Source organism: Hetaerina americana, unplaced genomic scaffold, assembly GCF_022747635.1.
Source record: "Hetaerina americana unplaced genomic scaffold, ioHetAmer1.1.p SCAF_1, whole genome shotgun sequence".
Taxonomy (NCBI): domain Eukaryota; kingdom Metazoa; phylum Arthropoda; class Insecta; order Odonata; family Calopterygidae; genus Hetaerina; species Hetaerina americana.
The window spans coordinates 67,690,042-67,717,547 of NW_027286069.1; the positions used below are offsets into that span (position 1 = coordinate 67,690,042).

Sequence of the window (27,506 nt, forward strand, 5' to 3'; positions counted from 1 at the left end):
GAACCTATAAATTGTATCTGACTGACTAGCGAATTGAACGGAGCAATCCCGCACTGAAAAGAGGGTCTCGAGGTTAAATTCAGGAGATTCCTCTCTCTCCTCTCCATCTGTCGTAGAATTGAGTTTTTCTTTGCTCCAACCTTATTCAAACCAAGTAGGAGTAACTATATTCCCGAGAAGAATTTAAAATTCCAGCTTTTGGGTCGGTATTCCGAAACGTACCAACCACGGTCGGGAATACCATTTGTTTTTCGAGGGAAGGAAACCAGGTGGGATGGGGATAGATGTTGAATCCATAACCCTACTTTTTTCAGCACATAGCGCTACATTTTCTGATAAACAGCCGAAAATTTGTAATTCTGTCAAAATATTTCGTAACTAAATTTTACGAGTGTTTTTCCACATCGATGAGTTACTCGAAATTAGCCATGGGAAACGGAAAGTAGGCAGCCTTATAATTCCAAATAATTAATTAACACTTATTTGTGAAATCAAGGCGCTTAACTTTCGACAGCCCACACGTCCACGCCACCTCTTATAATGATACTGAATCCTTTCATATTTAAAAGGTAGCTCAATCTGTGGGGCCGTTCCGAAAGGAAATTTCGAAAATTTATTCCACAGAACGAGTCGAACAGTTGAATAATTATTATTAACAGTTATTTGCAGAATTAATAAAATGTACGTTCACTAACATACAAAGCGAAAGTAGGTTAAAAAAGTAAATCGTAAGTTGTGTTCTGAATCCATCATTTGAAAGGCTTTTAACAATACAAGGCTTGTGTAAAAAGTATTGGTAACATTTTTCTGCTGACCTGACTGTACTTCGCAGCGCACAGACTCGGTGGTGAGGGTCTGACCTACAACTAGCGCCAAGTGTCAATCGCTTGTGAGCAGTAATTCAAGCTAAATCGTGTTTTTAGTGGACACCTGTCGAACGACTCTGTGCAAGCGCAAAATGCAGCAAACGACTGAACAGCGGTACACGGTATCAAATGTTGTGTTGGACTGGGGAAATCGGGCACGAAGATGTTGGGCATGATTCGCCAAGTGTTCAAGGGTGAAAGCATGCCACAATCTGCAGTTTTTAAGAGGCGCAAGCTGGCCGAGAGGGAGTGGAGGATGAGTCCCGCGCCGGACGGCCGTCGACGCCAAAAACCGAAGATAACGTGCAACATGAGCGTGAAGTACTGAATGCAAACGTCGAGACGCGTCGGTTAAGTGTGCGCATAATCGTAGATCGTAAATTTGGTGATGGGAATGATCTGCGCTGAACTCGTCCTGAAATTATCGACGGACGACCAAAAGCGTCAAGAAAAAAAAGAAAAACAGCATCGCGCCGGTTCCCCAACCCCCTTACGGTACCGAAATGGCACCAGGAGACCATTTCCTATTCCCAAAATTGTAATCCTTCCTCAAAGAACACTACCATGGGACCCTAAGTTCTGCCAAAGAAGCTTGTGCACGTACCCTTAATGACCTTCCGGAATCCGCCTACCAGGGGACCTTCTAGTCGCGAAAAAACTGCTGGCAAGTGTGCCGACACTCAGGGGGTGTACTTTGAAAAATTTTGAGGCATTTTAGCAATATCTGAAATATGTCTATTTTTCCCGAAACGTTTCCCGATACTTTTTATACAAACCTTGGACATTCGCTCCGAATGCATGGCGGGATTGAGTTCCCTGAGAGCCCATTTTATGAAATCAATTCATTATTCATCAATTTATAGACTTCCATCAAATTCACCATCCACTATTTGACAATGTTCATATAAATATGGTGGGAACAAAAAAGTGAGGTGCTTATGGTGACAGATAAAATGAGGAAATTGCAAAAACACCACTTTTGAACAAACTTTTTCCTAAGATTCATGGCATGATAAATCATGATAAGAATAACGAATAAATCTTTTAGGTGATTTTTCTATCATTTAGTTGCCCACAGTGAAAAATAATAAGAAACCAAATTACAATGGCATTTTAAAAAGCGAATACCTAACTAAATCATGCAGCCTTTAAGTTTTATCAGTTTAGTATTGAGGATGGCTTGGCTCAATGCTGAACAACCAGTTGAGAACTGCCCCCAATTAACGTGAGAGTTGAGTTTATATGACGTGAAGACATGGCATCACTGAAAAAAATTAAGACAATTAGGACGATGCCGAAGGGCTTTTTTCTTTACCAAATTGGTTTTTTAACGAGAAAAACAGTTATTTTGATTCAAGCTATGATTAAGTGCTTTCAAATGATAGTAAATTAATGTCAAAATCGGAATATTTTGCGTTATAATATTAATATAATTATAGTAAAATTTTATTTTGCACAAAGTGGAGACCAAAATTTTTAAGGAGTAAGAAAACAAAAAAGACGTGTGTGTATTTGAGATTCACAAATGTGAAGTGAATTTCTAGACAAACCGTTCAGAAATTTTTATGACAAAAAGTCCCAACTAAATGCAACATTTGACGTTAGGACCGCCTTCAAATTCAATATATATTCGTAACACGACCTATCCTGAGTGAAACACATATGGAAAATATGTGGACAAGCTAGCAAAAAGTTAACATTAATTAGACGAATTACGGGGAAATGTGACGAAAAAGTTAAAAGAGTGGTGTTACCTTTCAGTAGTTAGTCCTCATTTAAAATATGCCGCTAGTATATGGAATATTCATGAAGTTGGATTGATTGCTGAATTGGATCGCGAGGAGAGTAAAGAAGCTTGAAATGTAAAACGTTGGAATGATAAACCGAGTAGATTACTACTAAACGTCTTGCATTAATTGGAGTCTCTTAAGCGATGATTTTGAAAATGTATCATTACCGTACTACGGTAGGACACATAATGGAAATGAAATTAGAGAGATGAAGTGTAGAACAGATGTCATTTTTCCGACGAAAGATAAGGGATCAGAATAACTTAATCCGATGGAACTAGGGGGAAGAGTATTTTGTATCACAAGTCGTCTGGTGTCCAATCACCCCTTGCCTCACACCCCAGCGATGGCTTGCAGGTAACATGTATGCCCCCATGAAAGCCTAATAATTTACCAATTGAAAAATCCGTGAAATGCCAATGGATCTACTACTCTTCACGATCATTCCTAAGGTGAAAATGTTTGCAAGTGCAGTTATTTTTGTATGTAAGGCGATACCTCGAAGGAGTAACGGTAATACACTTCAGTATAAATAGATATTTTTCTCTACCTCCGCTTCAGCATGTCCTCCTATCCTACATCAATAAGGAAGGAAAGGCTCGGCTTCCCTCGTCAAAATAAACCCATGGCGACCGCTTATACCGACCAAGACAAGAAAATGTCCGAATTTCTAAGTGCATTGGGCCAAGGCGGTTGAAAATAACCCTTCCGTTCATTGTCTCTCACAAAGGATACGCATACATCGTTATCTTATGCTCGAATCTTCTGTGAGATATTTCCCCGAACGTCATACGCGCCAGTTAAGAGCGAAGCAGCCCTTAGGCTTGTTCCGCGGGAGTAGGCAACGACTGTCCCGATTTTGAATGTTATCAGTTACAGACACCAGAGAAGTTCCAAGGTTTGTTTAGGATATTCAGAGAAACTATGGTTGGAATGTGACTAGGGGTTATCACTGGGCCATATGGATTCAAGTCTGAATATTTCATTCGTTCCGTCGGACAAGATAACAGTGCACACAGAAGGGCTTGCTCATTCCCTCTTCCCGTATAGTTTCAATAAATCTTCATTGAAGAAGAATTTCCTTAAATTCGTCATGGCTGAGTTACATGTTATACACATTTCAAATCCATATGAGTTGGCCGAAAATGGACGACACAAATCTTATAATTACTAGTGTCATACAAACTAATAAAAATATGTATTTATTTGTTGGCAGGCGACTGTTTTCAACGCTCTACGTTTAGATGAAAATGGGTGACTCAAACTAGAAAAAGAAAAATTCCAATGTAATAAAGAAGCGTTTAAGGCTCAAGTGGCGGGTTGTAGTCATGAATATCTACAAACCCACAACTTCCAAGCATATTAAGAATTAAATATTGAGACTGAAGAGAAAGAAATTAATTTATTTGAGACTAGAAGTCGAACGGCACTAAAGATATCCTTCAAAGAAATAGTTGGACTATTAAATTGCGAAGTATGGTAACTGTTAATAAGTTTATTTCCTCCGCACAGAATACACCAACTCACACCTCGTTCAACCAGTTAGCAGAAAACACTAAAGTGTGTGTCAGAGAGCCATCAAATAAAATAATTAGAACGCACGAAATTGTGACAACAGACCTAGAAAGAAAAAAATTATTTCCGGCTATCTTCAACGCAGGAATTTCTCAAAATTCAGCATCACTTCTACATTTTGATGATTCAGTTTAAACTCGTCAGCTCTTAGGGAAAAACATTGTACCTCGTCCCTTAAAATGTAAAAAATAAATCTGGAAGAATTCCTGGAGCCACTTGACGGTAGATTATAGGAACTGCCTTCCGAGAATGGTTATAAAAGCGGAATCTGACACGACGAGTTTTTAAAGAAAATGTGTGTGGTTAAACGAACTATGAAAGAGGCCATTCTTCGTGCGGAGTATAAGAGTTACATTGTTTGCTTGAAAAATTAACAACGAACTTCAATAAATCGCATGGGATGAAAAAAATTGCCACTACTGAGGAAACGTGACTTCAGTTGGTATAAAAATAGCTTTCAACAAAATATTTGTTTTATTGACTCCCTTCATTCCCAAATTTTTCCTAATTGTATACATTTTCAATAGACTAGGGGAAATTTCATTCCTTCAATATATTTAGAATTAGAAAAGTAATTACTCAATCAGGCAAACAAATTAAAAGATTAATACTCAGTAACTATTTTTGAAAATATAGCAAAAATATTGTTCTCGCTCATTCTCAAGCTACAAGTATTTTCCAACTTAGTTATAATGTTATATATGTGTTCGTCCAGTGGGTAGAGCGCTGGGCTACTGATCGGAGGGCCCAGGCTCGATCCAATGAGACGCCTACCCAAACTGCGTGATTTTTCGGATACTAGACCATCCTGGGAAACCACAAGCGGCACAGGGAAAGGAATATGCCCGTTTGCCTCATACGTGAAATTCACATGCCGCTGATCTTGGTATTGAGTGAGACCTGCTATCCCCAATCAAAGAATCTTCGGGTTGAAAATTGTGGTCGGTGGTATAATATTCATTGTGTTTTAGTTAAGTCACTTTGTTCTCCCAGAACTTAACTATCCATGCCATCAATTTCTAGTCGACAAGTTTACTATTAGGGTAAATGGCTCCCTTCAAAAGCAATATCAAATATCTACATTCCCAATTGAATATTATCTCGTATTTAATTAATTTTTCATAGAAAATTTGGAAGTGCCGTAATTTTCTCCAAGAATAGTTTACAAAATAGACTAACGAAGTCTTCCTTTTTCCCATTATGTAGTCGATTTCGTGAAAAGTGACAACAACCATCGTCTACCTCTGCGTGAGTCACCTCGAGATTTCGGTAGTCCCAAACCTATGGTTCTCGTACTTTTGCCCAATCCATTACAAGCAGAGATATTTCCACGGCTCTCTTCTCTCTCTTCCTCTTCTTGCCGTCGAAATACATCACATCACTAGCTCATGAATCGCGATTATTACTCCTCGAGCTTACACAGTTGAGCCACGCTTCTCACCAGACTTTTGGTTCTTCAAGAAATAAATTTTTCATTAGGTTAATTGAGTATTTTGAAAAGTGATTAATTGAAGGTCTGGGTTCCTTTTCCACTTATTTATCCACTTATCCCTATAGTTAATGCTACTCGATAATAGACCCCAAATTTCAGAGTACAATCACTTGAAGAGAAGAGCTGTTCTCGAGACAAGAGGTGACACAATGCTGACCGAGAGCGATATAGACACCATTTCCAACCGTATTCGATCCCGTGGAAGAGTGAAACCTGCAGTTGAAAGTCCGAAATTCCCGGGGCATCTTGTCCCCATACTTCCGCATCACATTAAAGTTTCCTGACGCGCATGCGCCAGATGACCTCAATTTACCCATTCACGTGATTCGGGCTGGCTATCACGTGTTTTTTCCTCGGGTACAACGTTCCCTTTAATCAATTCATTCCCGTCTTACTTAAGAGTCAATTCCAATGGCACAGGGAAAGTAAACGAATATAACAAGAAATAATTTAAATCGAATAATCGCAATTGTGAGTTACTTCACGAGGGATTTGTGAAAACCGGGGGAGAAGACTAATTCTTAAATAAATTTTCGAATACTTCGCAAGGAATTATGGCTGTTCACGTAAATTCATGATTATTACTGCTAATTTAAGCACTCGAATAAAATAAATACGTATCCCTCAAAACTATCACTACTCTCAGTGAATCTAATTGAAAGGCTTTGGTACGAATAATTAATTTACGAAGGGTTTAGTGTAGAAGCCACGTAAATGGAGAGCTTCTGCGTGGCTAGGATGATTAACTTGACAGAGTAAATAAATAACAGTATACTGATTGGCAGAGAGAGACTGTGGTTTCATTTTTCTGCGATTACCGCTATCCAATAAGCGAAAAAGCGTCACAGATTGGTCATTTAAATTTCGTAAGGCGCACGGCTGCATTTTTTTCATTTCCTCCTTAAGATTGGACGGTAATTTGGCTATGGAGATAGGTAACTTTGAAGGTTCGAATTAGCCAGAATTAACTCATTCTATAAACATAATGAGTTAACAGTGTTCACACGTTCCAAGAAGCTGCAGGAGATGCCACAACAGTAACTGTTAATGGAGTCATTCGCTAATATGCATTTCAATGCAACAATTTCAGAGTGTAGAGATCATTAGCCTTGACCGGGATTCTAAAGATCGATCGGACATCGAGGGAACCGTAGTTCGAATCCCGGTAAAGACGAATCATTTTTACCCTCAGAAATTGTTGCAGGGTCACACTGTTTAACATCACACTCCACGGATACCGCAGTCCGTGGCATCGAAAAAGAAGTGAGATCAGGTGGCATGTCCCCCTCTTCTATTGACCCTGAGTGGAATTAGGATCTCGTCAAATTCAGCTTCCTGGGGACTCAGTTACACCTCCCTAGTCACTTCCCTCTCCCCTCTCAACTTAGGTTAGATACTAGTTCCTAGGCTGACTATACAGTATCTGAAGAAGACATTCCGCAACAGAATTTTGCAAAGAGATCTTCGATAAGCAGTCCTAAGAGCTATGGAGTCTACGTTGGGGGCCGGTACACCTTCAGTACATTATAAAATGGTCTAGCCTTTAATGAGAATATCTTGCAAGCGTAAATACCGCTACCATCGACAAAGAGAGATAAGTATAAGAAGGAAAAATAAAGTCTGGAGGAAAAAATAAATACTAATTTTAAATCAATATCATCGCGAATATCATGGAAAAGGATTGAGAAAGAAAACCGTCAAATATATCCTTAAGAGGAGTTCTGATTGGCCAAAGAAACCGAGCAAACACTTCCCACGCCGTTGACTTGAATTCGATTCCCGAGAATTTCCACTTGCATTTAGAAGCGTTCAGTGCCCTACAATGGACACTTAGTTCACTGTTATCCAAATGGGCCGTATTAACATTTCAAAGCTTGTCACAATTTTTTCTGCACTCCCAATTCTCCCTTATCTAGCCAATAATTTTTTTTTGGATTCAGCGGTATACTTTAACTTTTTGCAAAGTCTTAAACAGCAGTCGAAAACTCCCGATAACATGATTTCAATCGAATCTGTAAAATCATTTGCCATTGCCGTCATGCCGTTTCTTTGTGACGGAATATCATACGTATACTGCCCTTATCTAGAGACAAAAGTCATCTTATCGGGCGACATAATTGCAACGGCGATCTGCAATTGGCACATCCGGAATCACTTGAGTTCAAGCAAAGCACAAGCTTTCAACACAAATGAAAAAACATCTTCGAAGAGCGATAGAAACCCGGGAACGAGCTCAGATGACGCAACTGACCTTAGTCGATGCGCAGTTCAGGATATGATAACTACCGGTTCAACGAAAGGCAATACCAAATGTTGTCTGTCATTTGGCACGCGAAAACAGATGAAAAAGATACAAGCATAATATCGGGATGTGCAACATTAAAATCCTGATTGTATGTTGTTTCAGAAAACTTACTTCCTTTAAACGAATTTTCCCTCACTATCCTGCCCCTGGATACTTCTATCGTCTTTGTTACAAATCGTGTTTTGTTTCACACATGCTATCCTGCTCCTGGGGCCCATAATATTCCTTGCTTGGAGCTTGCTCGACCACACACACACTCACTCTACAAGCATTTACCCTGGTATCGTACACGTGTCAGGTGCTTCGATCCAATCTATTTTTTTAACGTAACCCAACGCGTAGCACACTTCTTTCATACCTGTCCGATGTAAATGTGGCCTACTTGTTCAATCCGTACAGCTAATTCATATTCTTACATAACCTCTCACTCTTCACATCTCTTATACCCCTTGCACTCCTCAACTATCCCATACCCATCGCATATAGTCGACATTTATGCAAATCCTGTCATATTCGAGTGTTTAGAATAGGTCTACTGATTAGTTCTTCAAGAAAAATCAGTGTTGATAAAGTAGCACAAAAAATTCCTTAAAAATTAAAAAATTAAATTCTCTCCAACTTCATCAAATGAATAATTGAAAATGTCCCGTAAAACATTGAAATACTCTTGAATAAAGGAAACTCCAACGAAAAGGAAACGTTGCTCTCTTTAACTGTTAAAATTAAATATTTCCTTACTATGAATCTAATGAGGGATATGCCGTTTGTATATATTTCTACAGTAAAAATAGCCGCGAGTGAGATTAATTAAGCATTTCTAAATTTCAAGTATTTGCTTCCATACGCTTCAGTTGCCTGATACCTGATGAATTGAAGGAGCATAAACCAAATAACCGAGAGCCAAGTTAAGTCAAATGCAGTCAAAGATATTCAAATTATGGGCCATGAAGCTAAGCTCGCGCAATTTACACTTGCTGCGATAAAGGAAATATTTCGAAAGACCATCAACTATCACACTTACTATCGTACACACCTATTATTGGATTTCAATAGGATAAATAAACCCAAATCAGTGTCGGTCCAATTAAATTTTGGGAAACCCAAAATAAGGCACTCCAACTTTAACACGAGTCTTTAACTTTACGTGCAAGTTTTGCACCAGCGCAACTTGATGGCAATTTCACTATGTTTATCATCACTGAAAGTTCCTCACGTTCATCCTCTCCCAATTAATCATGTTTATTTTTACGAAAGTAGCGAATGAAGAAAGCACGAGGGATTGCCTTTCCTCATACACCTAATACTTGTAAAATATGTTTTAAAATTAAGCTGACACAAATTATTCCAACTGGACGAAAATTGGATCGATTGCATGTGAAGTAAACGAACCCTGTACCCTGTACGGCTCGCGGGAACGAAATCTATCAAGTTCTGCCACCTCTTCTATCTTCAGCCGGATCCAAAACATAAGCTGAATCTGAGCTGAGACTACGAATAGGTAATTGCACTTTAGTACTGAATTGCAATCATTATTCTTTCCAAAATTTTACAGGAGCCCCGAAGTGTATTTTCCCAAATGATTCCAATTACAAGAATTAATTATAATAGCAAAAAATCAATTTTATTGCAATTAAAATGGATTCGAGATGCACTATGGTAAATACTATATTCTCGATGCCACGAAGGGAAATCTCTCCAGATAGCGCGTGGTGGACGCAGACTATAAATGGAGTAAAACAATACGAGTATTGCCTCCCATCTCCGACTGACCCATTTGCATTATACTAAATATGCCAGAATTAACTATTGGAAAAATGATCGATCCGACTGCCTATGAAAATATGCTTACTAGAAAATGAACCTAACGAATTGTTCGATCAACTCGCAAGTTGGATTGACAGGTGTGAATTGAGAAAGGCGTGTGAAATTGACACACACGCTAACAATTCATTTCCTAGTTTCCCTCGATTTTTCCGACGAACATGCCACCTTTTTTCACCATTTTCCTTCTGATAGTTTGGAATCTGATGAAATATGTTTGAAGTATGCCTCAACGCTTCGCTTGTAACTATGTACATGCGAAGTCAATCTCAATGTAGTCTCTATTTCTGTAATGTAGTCTGGCGTGAATGCGTGATGGCCAGTGGCTAGCACAAACTGATCTCACGATACGAAGTCCAGGTCCAGGATTATCGTTTTCACCCGTCATAATACTTTGCCATTTCTGTTTATTGACAAAAATATTAGAAAACGATTACAAATACTTGATGTTCCTCCTAATGATTATAATAATCATTTCACTTAATATGGATTAAAGCGGCCACTCAGTACATAATTTAAGTTTTGAGTGCAACGACGCTAAATTCCAGTCAAGTTCAATTTTCGCCTATGGTGCAAATTCAGAATCGAGTGGACAATTAAATTAGCAAAAGTTGATACAAAGAAAATTGATAAGTCCAAGCGCCACACAATGAGACGTTCTGAAAAAATGCTAACATTGTAGATACCACCACCAGAGACGCAGACGAACGGTGTACTTACCACAAAATTAACCACCGTTTCCAAAAATGATATCCCAGTGGGAAAGAATATTGCCTCCATTAATATGTAACTTCGGTGACGCACGATGATGCTATAAACAATGCAGGCCCGCTTTCTTGTTGGAAAGCACGGTGGGAAAAAACAAAAAAAATCAGGAAACAAGTACTCTGGTAGATATGCCAAAATTTCATAATGCCCGCGCTTAAAAATTGCATCCCTGATATTTACTTAAAATCACCACAGCCTATGGAGAAGATTGAATCAAATGTGTGACCAACTGAGTTCATAAAGATTACAGGGATTTTTGCAGGCCCTTACCTCATGTGGTAGGAGGACGATGAGGAGGTGAGATCTACGCCGAGGCCAGAGAGACTGCCCTCGAGGTCGGCGGCTAGATTGTCGTCTATGTCTTCAACGTGCCATCCGCCATGCGGTCCGTGGTGATGGTGGTTGTGGCCCCCAGAGGATGCACGACCTCCTTGTGATCCCTCCTGAGAGATGGCTCTGATGACATGACCTGATTGAAACGAAGGAAAAGAAAAAACTAAGTAAGCGGCTCATGATCAACATGTATCAATAAAAAAAGTATTAGAAGCAAGCACTCGCAAATCAATATTTTTAAATATTTCTTTTAAATCTTATAGTACCCTGCAAGCCACCTCAAGAGTGTGTGATAGAGGGTGTGAATACAAAATTCTTGAGACGATCACAATGTTATAAAGAACAAATAGCGTGTTGATAGCTCTTGGACACAATGCTCATTATATGTATCTTTACTCTATGGTTATGGTACGTAAAACAATGAAATCAAGGGAACTTGTGTCCTTACCTTTATGCGACATCGCAACTACATCAATGTACATGTCACAAAGCTAAAGAAAATAGCATTTTCAGACAAGTGATGATAAAAATCTTATTGCTAATTAGCATTTGTGATTTTTTCAACTTAGGCTTCTATAAATTTTTCCCAAACCTCCAGGAAGGTAAAGGTGACTCCATTATCAATCGTTACCTTTCGAAAACTTGTAAAAATCCCTTCGCCCACATAAACTCAAGCTATCAGTTTGAGCTGACAGTAATCGCAAAAAATCATCCACTAAGTAGACCTGCCCAATATCGTACATTACCAATTAGCAAACTGATCGACGAAACATCGAAAATTGTATGCAATTTAAGCACATGACCATGCGTGTTGCAATTGCTTTAAACAAGCTCTAACTCTTAAGCGGATAAAATAATACTTTGTAATTCCACAGATTTATTCTGTGGAATAACAAAGTATTATTTTATCCGCTTAAGAATGAACCGATTCCATAAAATAACGCCTGAAACCATCGATTATAAGCTCTAACTCCGTACACATAGGATACGTCCGCTTTAAGGCTTTTGATGTAAAGAAACGGAAATATACAATTCATTATAAACTTCGGTAACCCCAATGAACAAACCGAACACATGAATTAATGCATTTATTCAGACAAACGCATTGAAATTCCATTTAGAGATGAGGGGTTAGTTTTTAGTAATATTTACGGTCGCTAAACATACGATTCACAATCAGAAGCAAGGTAAGTACGACGCTGACAGCCGGAGGAGTGTGAGTTTATTATTTGTTTTAATCTAACTGCTAGATGAATCCGGGACTCGAAAACAGCTATACCTATAAGAGACTAATCCATTGTTGTATCATGTATACAGTTGTTAATGTAGATATCTTTTTCGACTACTTAATCAGGAGCAATTGGATAGACAATGTCTACGAGAAAAACAAGTGATGTACAGTTGACAAACAGATATCATGGATATATATAAATGAAGAACAAAAAATCTATAAATATATCCTTTCAACATTCAGACTCGATAGTATCACATCTCGCTGCAAGTTTTGAAAAACTAGAACAAGTTGGCACGGTTAATATAAAATTGAGAAGGATATATTTTAGGTGAGAAACAAAAGGGGGAATCCCAACAAAGTATATCGCAGAATGAAGAGGTAAAATAAAAGTGTTAAAACTAATATACCAATTTATATGTTTCTGCCGTAAAACAGGCACACAATCTTAGACATAAAAGCCATTACTCCCTCATTAACTCTTTATAAAAATGAATCAGAAGAATATGAAAACCGGATCAAAGTCCGCGTCGGACGCAAAGGTTATCAGCCCCCTTTCAAGCTCCTGCTCTCCTTCACGCCCTCAGCCAATCAGAGAGCGCAGGAAATTGAGGAAAACTTCTGCAGAAAAACGGACAGCCAACCTGAAAACTGGAATATCCCGAGTAATGCTAAGCCCACATATTCCTCAATCAATGTGTGTGACAACACTCCTGACCGATTTAATGTTCAGAAACTTGAGAGAAATCGACCTCATTTACCTACAAAAAACCTACGGACGACCTGCGAGAGGTGGTGGTACTCGGTAAATTCGCATAATCCGTTGGACATCAACTGTTGAGGCAAGTTAGTCAAATTTAATCCATAGGATTTCTAACATATTGGTACAAACCTTAATATGAGATAAATTGAATCAAGTCCTCACATTTTGTTTCAACGTGAGTCGCCTGAGAGTCCAAAGGTCGCGGGCTCGCGTTCTCGCCCGGGGCATTGGTGTTTCTCTTCCTAACGGTGCTGGTCGGGTTGCATAGGAGCCTCATGACTGTCGACGGTTTACCAAGATCCCAAAGAGCACGCGGAAATCCCAGGAGTGGTCAAATAAAGTTAAAATTAACAAAAATATCGGTATTATTTATGCATAAATCTTGTTGTTGTCATAAACGATCCTCACTTGAGACAAAAGGCCTGGAAGTTGCCTATTTTCACAAAATACCTAGCAGATAATAAAAATATTTTCCGTTTCATTAATTTTAGTAAACTTAGACGTGGTATTATATAGCATTTACGGGCAGGTTTAGGCTGGGTTTTCCACACGTTCTCCAGATACGATCCGTTTCATACGTGTATTTTCTTCTCCTTCCCTATCTCCTCAGTAGTTTTACAAACGTTATTCACTTAGCGTATAATTTCTTACCACCTACTACTTATTTACTTTGCATTCAAAAACCATGTTTTGGGGGTACCTCAATCGGAGTGGAAAAGGTGTTACGAAAATTGGTTCGAGCGCATTTGTAATTGTTTTGATTACCATGGAGAATATTTCGTAGTTTTACTTTTCCTACCGTCTTGTTGAAAAAGCTTATCATCCCAGTCAAGGCGAATGATTTTTACACTCTGAAATTGTTGCATAGAAGTTTACAATATGGCAAATCGGAGAGGACATTCTGAGAGGGTCCCGTAAAGACAGATATCTAATGTTAAGAATAGATGGATACCAGTCGTAGCAGAGTAGGTTTCTTTCTTATTTACTCTCTTACTCGATTCTGATAGTGGTGGCTTTCGGGAGCTTAAGTCGTCATTGGGATCCGGGTTCGGATCCCAGTCAAGGTGAATGATTTTTACACTCTGAAATCGTTGCATTATATACTTTTAATGATTTTTTCCACGCCAGTACGCTTGCGTTACTCTAGGAACAACTGTCTCCGCACCGACTAAACCTACCTCCTAAATCTAAAAAAACTGGTATTTAACAAGCTTACACTACTGGACACACGATCACAGTTTTCCTCTTCTAGAAACAATTATTGTAAAAATCAAATAACCTACTAACCGCAGTATTAAGGTTTTAACTCGAGTAAAGCAACATAGAGAAAGGAAACATGAAAACACCCCTACGACATTTCCTAACGGGTCAGTGGCTCGACTTTAGACATTTGAGTTTGAGATAAGCCAAATTGTTTACCAACTTTACTCCTCGGTCAGGCGATCTTTGAAACGTCCATAACGAGGGACGGCATCACGCACGTGGCATTTCTCTGGTAAACCCTTCAGAATAATTTTAGTGATACTTTAACAGGAAGGTGGTGAATGAACTTTCATTGTTAGCGATTATGGCATTAAAAGCATTCCTTTAAAGAATACCTTATTTTTATTATGAGGAAAATTAAGACAGGAAACATGAGATGAAATAATATATACAGAACTTAGTACGACAGACTAATAATGAAATAGGCGACAGACTATGCTTTTTAAGCTTCACTGTTTGTTATCAAGACAAATTAAAGATAACGTATCCCAAATGTGGCTCTCAGAGAATGAGATTTAGATTCAATGTGTCAATGATCCCGTCGGGAGTTGCTCATTGCGTAAGCTTATAGCTCATTAACTGTTTTATCTGCTATTAATACCCAAATACTAATAACAGGTGTGATAATAATGATTGATTAACGTCTATTGCATATTTAGTAATTACGTAACATATAATACGTAGCGCTGATTCTAATTCGTTGCTTTTTCCGTGCGTAAAAGTGTATTATCTAAGCAGAAGTTGTAAACTTCAAAGATATTGTTTTTGACGGAAAAATATTTTGGCAAATATCATAAGAAGGGGCTAATACTTGTAATGAAAGAATGATAAATAGAAGGAGAATGGTGGCTACAGAAGAGTCAGCATGTTCTACTGAAAGTCCCACAATGGCTTGAAAACAGTAATTGAACACTTCAAAGGCAAAGAAGGTTTGAAAATCGAAATGCGTGGACCAGCTTTCTAATAGGCAATCTTTCAGCGACAGATACAATAATGACCACCTTTACCTGCAACCGAAGAGAGAAACAACACGAAAAACAACTTAGCTGCCGACTAATTTTTGGGAAGCCCATTCAGCTCACAATCTGTTTCCTAAACGAGACACGCACATTATCTCACAATTGCTGCTAATGACAATCCAGTTTTAGCAATTACTACCAGAACATTGTCAGTCGTATACAGTGAAACCTCTCTTACCAGCCACCCTTTTTTTAACCACTTTTACTCGGACCGGGATGAAATTTCAATTAAGGCACTGTAATTTACCAGGATATAACATCTGCCCCTCCTACGCTAAGCGGCCAAGACAAACAGTCACTTCAATGGACTGGCTTCTCCATATTTGGTGGACACAACATGGTTCAAAAACGGATATGATCAGATAGTTAGCGTATACATTGGGATCTTCCGGCCCGAATTTTTTTCTGCATGCTATTTAATTGGATAAGCAGAAATCTTATGAACCTAAGTGCGTAGAATTAAGTTTTGGGTCTTGGAGAAATAATATATTTTTAGTTTTGTTCCAGACCTATGAAATGGGTACGATTTTGCGTCTTCTATTTTTGCACTTAAAATGCGCACTTTCCAAGGATTCTTTAGAATGGTAGAAGTGCAAAAAATGTGCAGAGGATGGGCGGAGGGGGTTGACGAGAACCTTTTGAATGATTAAGGGTGCAGAAAAACCAATAATGAGAAGGTATTATTAGTTTTCGGGCTGATCACTGGAAATGCCCTTCGCTAACTTCTTTCCTTTTGTTCGCAGAATGACATTTAAAAGAATGCTAATGACCAGTGCCCCCCGGAAATTGAAATTTGAAACACATTAATGGGCATTTCTGAAAAATGGACGTTAAAAATGTCAAATGGCTTCCGTCAATCAGCAACATGTTTAACCGAAGGTCCCCGCAGTGAACGTCATACCAAGCGGAACATGGGGAAGCAGCTTGGACACGACAAATCCCAATCCCACCCTAATGACGGTCGCCTTGTGAGTCACTTTTCGAATCTTGAGGGTCCGAATGGGCAGGATATTTTTATTAAGGTGCTGCCATAGGTCCACACAACGAGGCTACAGCGAAGAGACAAGTAAGGGAACCTCCTTCCGCCCATTTGACGCAAAAAATAGTGACTTCCTTGTACGAAATATTAACATTCTCCATTAATATAGAATGTCCAAGGTTCCACGTGGTGTACTGAGATTGCTTTTAGGGATTCCCAAAAACAGCCGGAAGAGAGAACAGCTAGAATTTTGAGCCCATTACGCCTCAGTTAACGAAGGGACAGTGGCCCATAATAGTGATCGAGACGAGGACGGCAGCTAGAAGAGTTGTCACGAGTTTAGAGGAGAGTGTCCAAGTAATTGAGGAAAAAGATAAAGGGTTTCAGAAACATATTTGGCTTTATACTTTTAATATGGCAGTCCTTCGATAAGCTGTGCAATTAATAACAAATCCTGTGCTTTAAAGCAGTGGTAGAATAACGAGAACCGTAATACGATGACAACACGCCTAGAGAAGTACAAAATTCTGGTGTTCTTGATTGGTTTAAAGTTGCATGTGTGAACAATGTTCGCGTTAGGGAAACGATAGGAAAAGAGAAAGGCCTTTGACCTCGCAAGGAAAATTAGGAATTTAGATTTTAGCAATAGCAATGGGTGACTGAAGCGTTTTCGTTTGCAATTTGCAAAACTGCCCTCCTAGAAACTTTGCAGCGAAGCTGGAGATGTTAACAACGATCTGTGATATGATTTGATACCAAGAATTCCATCCATTATAAAAGGGCATCACATCTAGCATATTTTCAACATGGACAAAATTGGATCATTTATTTCGTGCGCTGCCATCACATTCATTGAGTGTAAAAGGAAAACAATTTAAGGGTGGAAAAATCGCAAAAGAACCTGCAACCTGTTTTTCCGTGAGCGGAGGTAGAGAGAAGATGGATACAATAATCATTGGGAAATTATTACGGCCATCATGTTTTGAAGAAGTCGACATGAAAAAATTAAGAGTAACGTCAATACGCCAATAAGGAAGCATGGTTAATTTCGATCATTTTCGGAGCTTGATTGAGACTTTTTTTAACTGAAGGATGAGCAAGCAAAATCGAAAACTATCCTTTTCCTGGGTGATGCCCTGTGAAAAATAGATCAATTGAACTTGAGCATCGAGCAGCTGCAGTTTTTCCCACCAAACACTATATCATAATTGCAGCCGCTAGGCCAGGATAATCCAGGCGTATTAGTTAAAATGCGACAAAAGAATTCTGCAACACTTAATTGTGGTCGACTTCATAGAAGACGGAGAGGCAAATTCAACGGAGCTTGCGAAAGAAATAAATGCAGAAACTGGGGAAAAATAAAGGGAATTTTTTCTCATCTGAATGGTTCAATGGTGAATCAAATTATCCTTCAAAAGGTCAGAATTCAAAAGTAGAATACGATGCAAACGCCCCATTGATTTTTGCATTCAAATATCCAAACGAAATTATCCAGGATTAATTTAAACCACGGAGAAAATGGAAAGTAAGTGTGGATGACCACTCTGGCTAGAAGTCAAAGTTCACATTAATTAATTGAAATCCTCAACGGATATTATTTATGCGGTTGCTCATGACGAATTTGAGGTAGTTTTTTTGTTTATTTATTGGTGATTTATTGAGGTCACAGAAGAATTAGCTTGCTTCTCGATCAAATAAGAAATTAATTTCCACTTTAGGCTTATTTTTAGTGAAAGAGACTATTACAATTTTCCACTTATTAACTTGTAATAGTCTTCGTCTCTGTTACCATGAAACAGTTACGCGACATCAAAGCTGAATCTGTAATATACTTATTTTTAGTGTTGTCATTCCCAATGTTTGCGGCAACAATAGCAAACATTGGCATAGATGGCAAACATTTTATTTCCTTTCCTGTTATTACCAAGAAAATTTATTGAATTTGTCCCTTTTCATAGATTAAAAGTTTGTTGGAATTAAAGTAATGCTGAATGGAATAGATAAAGATAGTAGACGAGCATCTCTAAGAAAAAACTAACCTGTCACGATGAATAACTGACACATGGATTTTTTTAGAAATAGGGAAAGAATCAGAGAGAAGTATTCTTTGAAATAATAATGATAGGGAAACTTATGTATAGCCAAATTTTTCATTCGGTTTGCGGTATCGTGAAAGAGAACCGGGAATGCCTGATTTACACAATGAGTTAGAACTACCTACCACTTCCTACCAATGAGTTAGAACTAAGTTGTAAATGGTGTTGGCAATCAGAATCCCTTTCAGTCCAGATTTCCGGGCATGAGAATGTTTGAACATATTCATAATGATATAAAAAATGCACTACTTAATAAATAATTAAAAAGAATTCCAATCTCTGCATGATAATTGAAAAATCAACACCATTAAAATATGCGATTTTAAGTATGAGCTGATCTCGATGAATCACGTATAATAGCGTTGATTTTGCAACTACTACCTCTGAATGCATACAGTGAAAAATATTCACAGCACTAAACTGTTGTGGTCTTGTAAAAGGCATTTAAAAAAAATATAATTACATTTTGATACGATTGTGCCAGTGTGATGCCGGAGACAAATTCAGATTCTTCAACCAGATTATTGGAGCAATTGCAAAGCATTATTACTTGCCATTATACAGCCTAATATCACACTTCATTTTTCAGAATTTAATAATGACAGGAAGGTCAAACGAGGAGAACTGTTTAAGGTAATAAAGATGTGCAATGAACCTCGCCTCTTCTAACATGAGTTAAAATAGTCCAAGCAAACAAACATTTACCGCTACCAAAATTAGCAGAAGCTAGCAGAGACATTTTCCTGGGGTGATAATACCAGCGAACTCTAATATTCCGCCTCCAATCAACTGTTCAGAATGGTATTCAGGTACGCTCGCTATTGCAAACAAATACATGCATACATTTAAAAATTGGCTAAACAATGTTTTAATTTTTTGCAAATAAAGAAAAATCAGAATACGATATTATGTTCTAAATAATCCTTAATTTTTAATTTAAGCATATACAAATGAGGAAATTGAAACCGCAAGCATGGTACTCAGTACCATGCTTGATCTACTCAGTACCTAAATGACGAATAATTTTATTTACGATTTTCATTTTTCATATTACGAGTATGTACCTATTATCTTCTAAAAACAAGTATTGGAAAGTTCTGAAGCAGACAATGAATAAGCTTTTTTCCACAAATAGGCTTCGTCCAACGTCGTACACAAGCAATTATACTTCTTTTTTTCATGACTGCATGAAAAACACTTGTGCACGCATATGTATTTTTTAACAGTTGAATGCTTTCAATTGCTTTTACTTTAAAATCACGAAACACTGAGAATATATTTCACGAAAACAATACAGCATAAACCATTCAAAGTTCAAGCGATTACTATCTGTACAGTGGCAGATATAATATGAACGAAGGACCTTGAAATTGCTTCAAATCAAAATGCTCTGCATCCACCTTTCCTGCCTCCTTTGGATGTCTCCCAACAATTCCTTCCCCACTTCGCCTTGCATTTCTTCGCTTATTTACCTCTCTGTCCATCTTACCCTTTTTATCCTTCTTCACATCCAAATTTCAAAAACCTCAAATCCACGCCTATCACCTACGTTAAATGGCCACATCCACGCACCCTATAAAGCCATGTTCAAAATAAAATGTCAAAGTCTTTTCTACGCATCCTCACTTAGCGCCCTTATCATCAATTCTCTCTTCCTCGTGAAATCTTCATTGCCTAACGCAGTTCTTGTTTTCCCGACTACTTGAAACATTTCGGTCCAGAAAACGTTTGAGAGAGATTAACTATTCCACCAGCTCTAGTTTTTTTTCTCTTATTTTAAGGTTTACCTTAAATTATCCTTTCTTGAATGCCTCAAAACCTTATTTTAGCTTACATTGATTCTCATTTAACAGCTATCACATTGATTTTCTCATTCTCTCGGCAATGATTACTAGCCTGACTGGCTAACTAAAGCTTGATTATTGGTAAGCCTTAAGAGGAATTTTCCACTGGTTTTCAGTCGTATTTTTAGTTCTTTCATACCTATGTTACCATTTCCTTGACATACACATTGAAGAGCAGGGATGATAATGGAAACTCTTCTCTCACCACTAATCGTAGCACTGCTCATCCTGCCTCCCCATCCCCTCCAGGGTTCGTACTTGAGCAGTCTGAGACATGTAAAATTTGCAGATAAATCGCCTTCCCTCCGGCCTACTCCTATCTTCATGTCCCTTGTCTTCATCCTCATCACTGCTATGGCAATTTGCATGCCTACCCCCTTCCTGAAACCAAAATCTCCTAAGTAATCATTTCCCCTCCTCTCGATATTATTGATGATGCTTTATAAAGAAATGGTTTGATTTCGGAATAAAAGTATTGAAAATCAAATTTGAAATATTTTTCGATTTCATAACAAGAAGTTCCGCTATAGGAATGCCCATTGGAGAGAAGAACGGAAAGATGCCCAATTCGTTAATTCATTTAAAATAAATGCCAATGAAAACCTCTTGTTAGCATCCCCAGTCCGAGAAAAGAGCAAATTCGAAGATTAAATTCCTTATTTTATTCCTTCCTTCCCGTTGGATAGCCATGTTACAAGTGTGAAATCAAGTTTATTATTTGCAAAAGGGGCCACATAGCATTTTGTTTCTAACTCATAAAATAATTAGGAAATTCATGCTCATATAGCTGATATTTAAACCTGGAAAAAAATAAAATCTCAGCTCTAAGATATGTATCTAATGGCCACAACAGTATAAGGTAGGAAAATAAGTGTTATTCGGTCATTTTCGCCAATTTCACTACGATCAATCATTCAGGATGCAGGCTTTCTTCTTTCCCACTATGAAATTTTGTCTGATTGGGAAATCATTTGTCATTCTCATTTCTGCTCCTCTCCACGGCATTACTACTTGGCCATAGAAGTAATACTGGTATTTAATATTTACCAGTCATAGTCTCATCCATCATCACATTGACAAATTTCCCCAGCGGTACACTTTTTATTCCCCACTCGTGTTCAAATTTTGTTATGCGTTTAAAATCGCCTCGAAGAGTGTCTAAGCGATGGGTTAGGGTTGATGGGGGGCTCAGCTCCCACCTCTTCTTGACCGCGAGTATAAATTATAGTAAATAAATCTATACTCGCCAGGACAAGTGGCAGGGGGTGTTTGGTAACCAATCATTCTACTTCTCCACTATTTCCAGGTAAACATGGCACCCCGCAACCCACCGAATGGGCACGTGAGAAGGGGGCGACCGGACACCATTCATGCAGCATCCGTTACACTCCTTACGAAAGTTATACTGCTAGTAACTGCTCCACGGACTATACTAGGTCTGCTCAAAAAGTATCGCGAGATTTTGTATTGTTTCAAAAAGTATTTATTTATTCATGAATATCTACTCTGTCCTCTTCAAAGTAATCCCCATTAGATATTATACATTAGTGACAACGTTTTTTACAATCCTCGAAGCACTTCAAAAAATCAATTTTTGTGATCTTTTTCAGCTCGTCCTTCGATGCAGTCTTTATCTCGTCAATCGTAGCGTAGCGTCATTATTTCATGGGCCTTTTCAGTTTCGGGAACAAAAAGAAGTCACAGGGGCCAGATATGGGGAATATGGTGCCTGCGGCATCATTAGTGGGTTGTTTTTGGCCAAACGTTCGCGCACAAGTAACGATGTGTGAGCAGGGGCGTTGTCATGGTACAAAAGCCAATTTTTGTTCTTCCACATATCCGGGCGTTTGTGGCGGATTTCTTCGAGCAAATTGCGCATAAATTGCAGGTAATATTCCTTATTTACCGTTCTACCCTGTGGCAAGAACTCATGATGCACCACGCCCCTGCAATCGAAGAAAGCTCTAAGCAAAACTATCACATTCGACCGATCTTGGCGCGCTTCTTTCGGTCTTGGCTCGTGCTGCAGCTTCCATTGGGATGATGGAGCTTTAGTTTCAACGTCATAGCCATAAACCCATGATTCGTCACCAGCTATGACCCTCTGAGGCAAATTTAACAGTGAGGCGCGGACAGAGTCCAACGCCTCATTAGCAATGTTAATGCGTTGCTGTTTTTGGTTGAAATTTAGCAATTTTGCTAGGAATTTCGCGACGACCCGTGTCATGTCCAAATCATTGGTAAACATCGAATGGCACGAGCCAATCGATATGTTTAGGTCCTCAGCAACTTCTCTAACGGTGATTCGACGATTGGTCAATACTATTTTCTTCACTTCATCAATGTTTTCGTCTGTTGACGTACTCTGGCGTCCGGCACGCTCTTCGTCGTTCACATCTTCTCGGCCCTTGGAGAACATTTTGTACCACCGATAAAAGTTGCTTCGGTCCAAGAAAGCTTCTCCATATGCCACAGTCAACATTCGGAATGCGTCCGCGCACTTAATTTCGTTTTTCCACAAAATTTGATACAGATTCATTGATCCATTTTTCGAAACTGGCAAAATTCGAAGACGAGCCAAAACACGCCCAAGCAAAACAGCGGTCAACAATTAACTGAACAGTCAAAATGGCCGAACTTTTCGGCATAATGAAGACATAACGCCCACAAAGAAATCAAAAATTAATTATACGTAACCCGCGAAAATTAAAAAATCGTGATACTTTTTGAACAGACCTCGTATATGCACATAAGGAAATAAATTAAAAAGGGTGTGCTCATATGTGACGCAATATTTAACTACCAGATAGAATGCTACTCATGCAGAACGGAAAATTCACATATATCTATTTTATTTACGCGGCCAGCTACCACTCGGCCCAGGAGTGCATGGCTGGGGGCGTTCGGACGACAGGCATTGTTTGGGCTTATGTTCTGTATCCTATTATTTATTTCTCTAGTTTTCTGGTAAACCATTCCCGATTCGTTTGCCATCTTTAGGGCCCTTTTGCAAATAGTGCGTACATGTTTTCCACTTGAAACATCAGGTAGGATGGTGACACAAATATTTTACCTGATTTGCAATGTTCATACGAACACCTACGAGTGTGAGAGTGGGTTAAATCTGTGCGTGTTTTTTTAAATATTTTAGGTGCATAACCGCACATTATTTAGTGCTTAAATCAAAACCCCATTCTGCGCATAATGTTTAATTTTGTTCAAGTAACTGTTTAGCATTTGACGATCTATGCCGTTCGCTATATCCCTGTAAAGTATGGTGTCATCGGGAAACAGTCTTATTTTGCTTTTTATTTTGGAGGTGATAACGCTAATGTAATAAGAAAAGAGTGAAGACCCTCTGATGCCACCCTAAGGAGCGCCGTATGTTACTTGTACATAATTAGAGCTCGAGCTATGGATTACTATTTTTTTAGTAAGGAAGTCCTGAAAACAGTTTATCACATAATCGTTCATTCATTACCCTCGCAACGTGGGTAAATTTGGCGACAGGGACTTAATCAGAGTCCTTCTCAGAATCCAAGGAAAACGCATCTAATTGTTGTTCCTTTCCCCCGAAAGCAGGATATCGAGTACAAAAAGCCCAAACCACGTTTCACATTATCCTTCGTATGTAACATGAATCTTATGGGACGAACTGAGACCTGATGTACTCATCGTTCACACTCAACCAAAAACAAGTTCTAACCTACGCGTCCTGCCTCCACAATTTCATAGGCTCACCTTCCTCGTCCTCGACCGCTTGCTGGTGGCGTTCCTTTCCACTAGGCGGTGAATCCAGCACCGACCTTTGCCCTTCCGTCACGGGTTCCTCTCCGTCGCTCACCATCTTCCTCTTGCGGCCCGCGACGGGAGTCATCGCCGCCGCAGCTGCCGCGGCCGCGGCAGCAACAGCCAGCAGGCCGCACGACGACGGCATCGGAGGGCACCGGGCGGTGCCCTCCCCCTCCACGTCGCCATCGTCCCTGGCACCCCTCTTCGCCCAAACATCCACTCGTCCTCCCCGTCTCGAACTCACCACTCCGCCGTTCCACTGGAACATAGACGCATTCTCGCGGACGCCACTGAAGGACGACGAAGGGTCCTCCTCGCCACTGCTCGCCGAGGGCGAGAGCGTGGCCAGGGGCGAGGTCCCTGCTTCCTCGTCCTCCTCACCCTCCGGGCGGAAACGCCTTCGCTCCGGAGATGGGTGGTTCGGGGGTGAGGACCTCCCGAAGGCTGCCTCGTGGAGACTGGAGAAGCGCGGGTGCTCCCCGTTTCTCGCGTGGTGGTGGTGACCGTGCTGCTGTGGCTGCTGGACGTGCTGCTGCTGGAAGTCGACGAGACCCATGGCATCACTCAGCATCACCTGTAACTCCATACCGACAGTCCCTCCGGACACGGTTTGGAGCAATGGGTGCTTCTTGAGGGGTGGGTCGCCTCCTTCTCCCCTTCCCCACCACCACGCTTCTGACCACGCTTCTGCCAGCCTCGATTCGATCGGAGACCCCTACGACACCGACGACTGCCCTTCTCCTAGGCCACAAGAAAGGGAACACCAGGTAGTCGCACTTGAGGGCAACGGAAAAGCTGCTCACAAGAGTGCGACGAAACTGCTATTCGGAAAAAACCCTATGTCCCTAATAACCTAACCAACATGGAAAAAGACGCATTTTCAAAGACGTGAAGCATGAGAAATAAAGAAAAATAGAAATACAAAGGATTCACTTTTGTATTTTACAACCAATGCTACCAACACGGAGATGCTAATGACGTATAGTTGAATAAAATGTCATGAATTTATCCTTTTCATTTTTATATAAACTATTATCAAGAGTTGAAAAAAATATATGATGTATACGAGTTTGTCGAATGCTTGCTGAGTCAAACTAACCTAAACTATGGCATATTAATTCCTACTAAATGTTTTCAGCCAAAGATAATAAACAATATCATTTAATTCCAACTAGCACTGCCCCATGACGTTATAAAATTTCATTTAAGAAATAACTTTATTTAATACTAGTCATATACCAATTATAAAAATGAGATACAGATACCAAAAGTGAACCTAAGTTCCGGGAAGACCGCATCCACAGTTCGAAGCGCTCCAAAAATAATGCGTAGAAGCGCTCAGTATATCGTGTAACGGCCGAATAAGTTTTCAAACTATAATGAATTCCAAGTCATCCCTCGCTGCAGTCGCGGAGGAGGAACACTCGCCTTATGCACAATTAACTAACCTCAAGATGGAGGTTCATAAATGCTCTTGAGAGCACCACTGGTGGCTCTCACGCTGCGAGTCCCACATTCTCGCATCACGGCGCCATAAACAAGGGCTTGTCCCCAGGGCGACGACCGAGCTAAGCCGCACGAATATTAGCAAAATTTCACAAACTCGAACCGGGAAAATAACCGCACCTTATTGACGTCGGGCCACACACGTCTCCTTGTCTCCTTACCGTACGTCCGACTCTTGGAACGACAGTCTAGGGTCGCGGGAGAGGATGCCTGCCTCCGCACCACCACCGTGGTGCAACCGCCAATATGAGCAGATTTGGTGTTTCCCGGCGTCGTCCCCCTAGCGACCGTCAGCCGTGGGTCCCCGAAGACGATGGTCAGAGGCCCCCGAGCGCTGGAGGGAAGGGAGACGGCGGGCTCCGGTCCTGACGCGACGGCGCCTGGACGGAGCGGGGGCGGAAGGCAACGGGACCGCCGGACGGATGGGGACCACAGGAGAGACGGCGAAGTCGAGTTGTCCGCCTGGGAGACGGTCGCAGAAAGCTCCGCGACACACGACCATCACAGCGACGTGGCGGCGAACAGACGTTGCTGCCTCTTGGTGAGTGCAGACGAGAGGAAGACAGGGAAGAGACAGTGGAGTCACTACGAGGGAAATTAGATTTGGATGGACGACAGCCGGTCTCAGATTGTCTTCCGACTAACTGATGCAACGCAACAGGGAAGTTCACAAGAAAGGTCAGCGGGCTGTCCTCTTAAGTCACAGATTGGTACAGTACTGCAAGTGGGAGATACACAATGTAATGTTTTCCTGATCTTACTCTGTCGTGACCGCACGTGATGGTCAAAACTGAAGTCGATAGCTCAATACGCAGTGCGAAGAAAATAGTTTTGCTTCGAATAGTTCACCTGAAAAAACCTGTAAGATAAGATAAGGGTAATAACGTCTCCGATTACAGATCAAACGAAGGTCGTGCGGAGCGAAAGAAAAGAACTCTTATTCTTTCCTGGTGACGGGCAAGGAAGGGGTCGCTAGATTGGTTTCCAGGGGGGACGTTCTCGCGGCGATATACGAAGGAAAAACCACTAGCCAAAAGAGTGTCACATTGCAGCGGTAGTGTAGATTGGAGGGGCAAACAACCACGGCACGAGATGGGTCGCACAGACGAGAGGATTTCGTTGATCCTGACGACGTCGTCGACAGCGGCGGTGAAACGCGGGAGGCGCGGCGGGCGCGGTCCCAAGGTCGGCCTCTCGCATCCACGTCAGCAGGATGGGGGGAGGAAAGGGGGAGTCGATGAGGGAAGGTGGTGTCGCAGCGTTGCCAACCAAACGAGCACTTAACACTATCCCTCTGACAAAAAATAAAACCAACACGGTCGGAACGCGATCACTGAGTGTCCGGAACGGGCGATTCCATTGCAGACATTTTGAGCGGGATGCTGCTGCTTCGTTCACATACGACGGATGCTGGAAGCGAATGGGTCCCGGTGAGAAATCCTCGGGTCCTTACCTCTCAGACGGATTCGAGGGGGGTTTCGGACCAAGGTACACATTTATGAAGCGAGGAGTTTAAGGTGGCGGACGGAACCACGGAGCGACGAAGGCGAAAGAGCGCAGGGAGGTGGATTGCGGAAACAACACTGGGACAAAGTCGTACCAACTTCGCGACCGAAGGACTCGGCGAGAACTGAGAATTGACTGCGATGAGAGCCGACCGGACAGGAGAGTGGAGTGATTAGGAGGGGAGAGGAGAGAATGGATAGAAGGGAGAGCAGCGCAGCGTAGCGGAGGAATGGCGCATTTGGCGGAAAACTTATCTCTCCACGAGCTTTCTCTTGTTTGCCCAGAAAGACGTTCGTTATGATTGAAAAGGGTGAAGAGCAATCTGGTTGGTCAAAATTCGTGGCGCAAATTCGGCCCACCGTAGGTATAATACGGACGCATAATATCAGAAGACGAAGACACGGTTGCCAGGAGCCAGTAGAGAAAGACGAGGGAGAATGGGAATGAGAAATATTAAAGAAAAACATGACTTAAGTTAATAAATCTTTTAATGCGTGTAACCCGACCAGTCGGTGTGGTCGAAAGGCCGCATCAGCCGATAATGCCAGGGGTATTAA

General features: G+C 40.5%; 1 protein-coding gene across 2 annotated transcripts in view; it reads right to left on the reverse strand.

The window, feature by feature from the left end:
• Positions 1 to 27,093, reverse strand: part of gem (transcription factor CP2 like gemini) — a 58,287-nt gene extending 31,194 nt beyond the window's left edge. Inside the window, exons 1-3 of one of the 2 annotated variants that reach the window (XM_071591082.1) lie at positions 25,605 to 27,093; positions 23,887 to 24,678; positions 10,888 to 11,086 (exon numbers count right to left, since the gene is read on the reverse strand). In XM_071591082.1, coding sequence (XP_071447183.1) covers positions 10,888 to 11,086; positions 23,887 to 24,523 — 836 coding nt within the window. In that variant the 5' untranslated portion in view covers positions 24,524 to 24,678; positions 25,605 to 27,093. Of the gene's footprint in view, positions 1 to 10,887; positions 11,087 to 23,886 lie in introns of both variants that reach the window. The other variant, XM_071591074.1, reaches the window with a different exon arrangement.
• Positions 27,094 to 27,506: the final 413 nt, after the last annotated feature.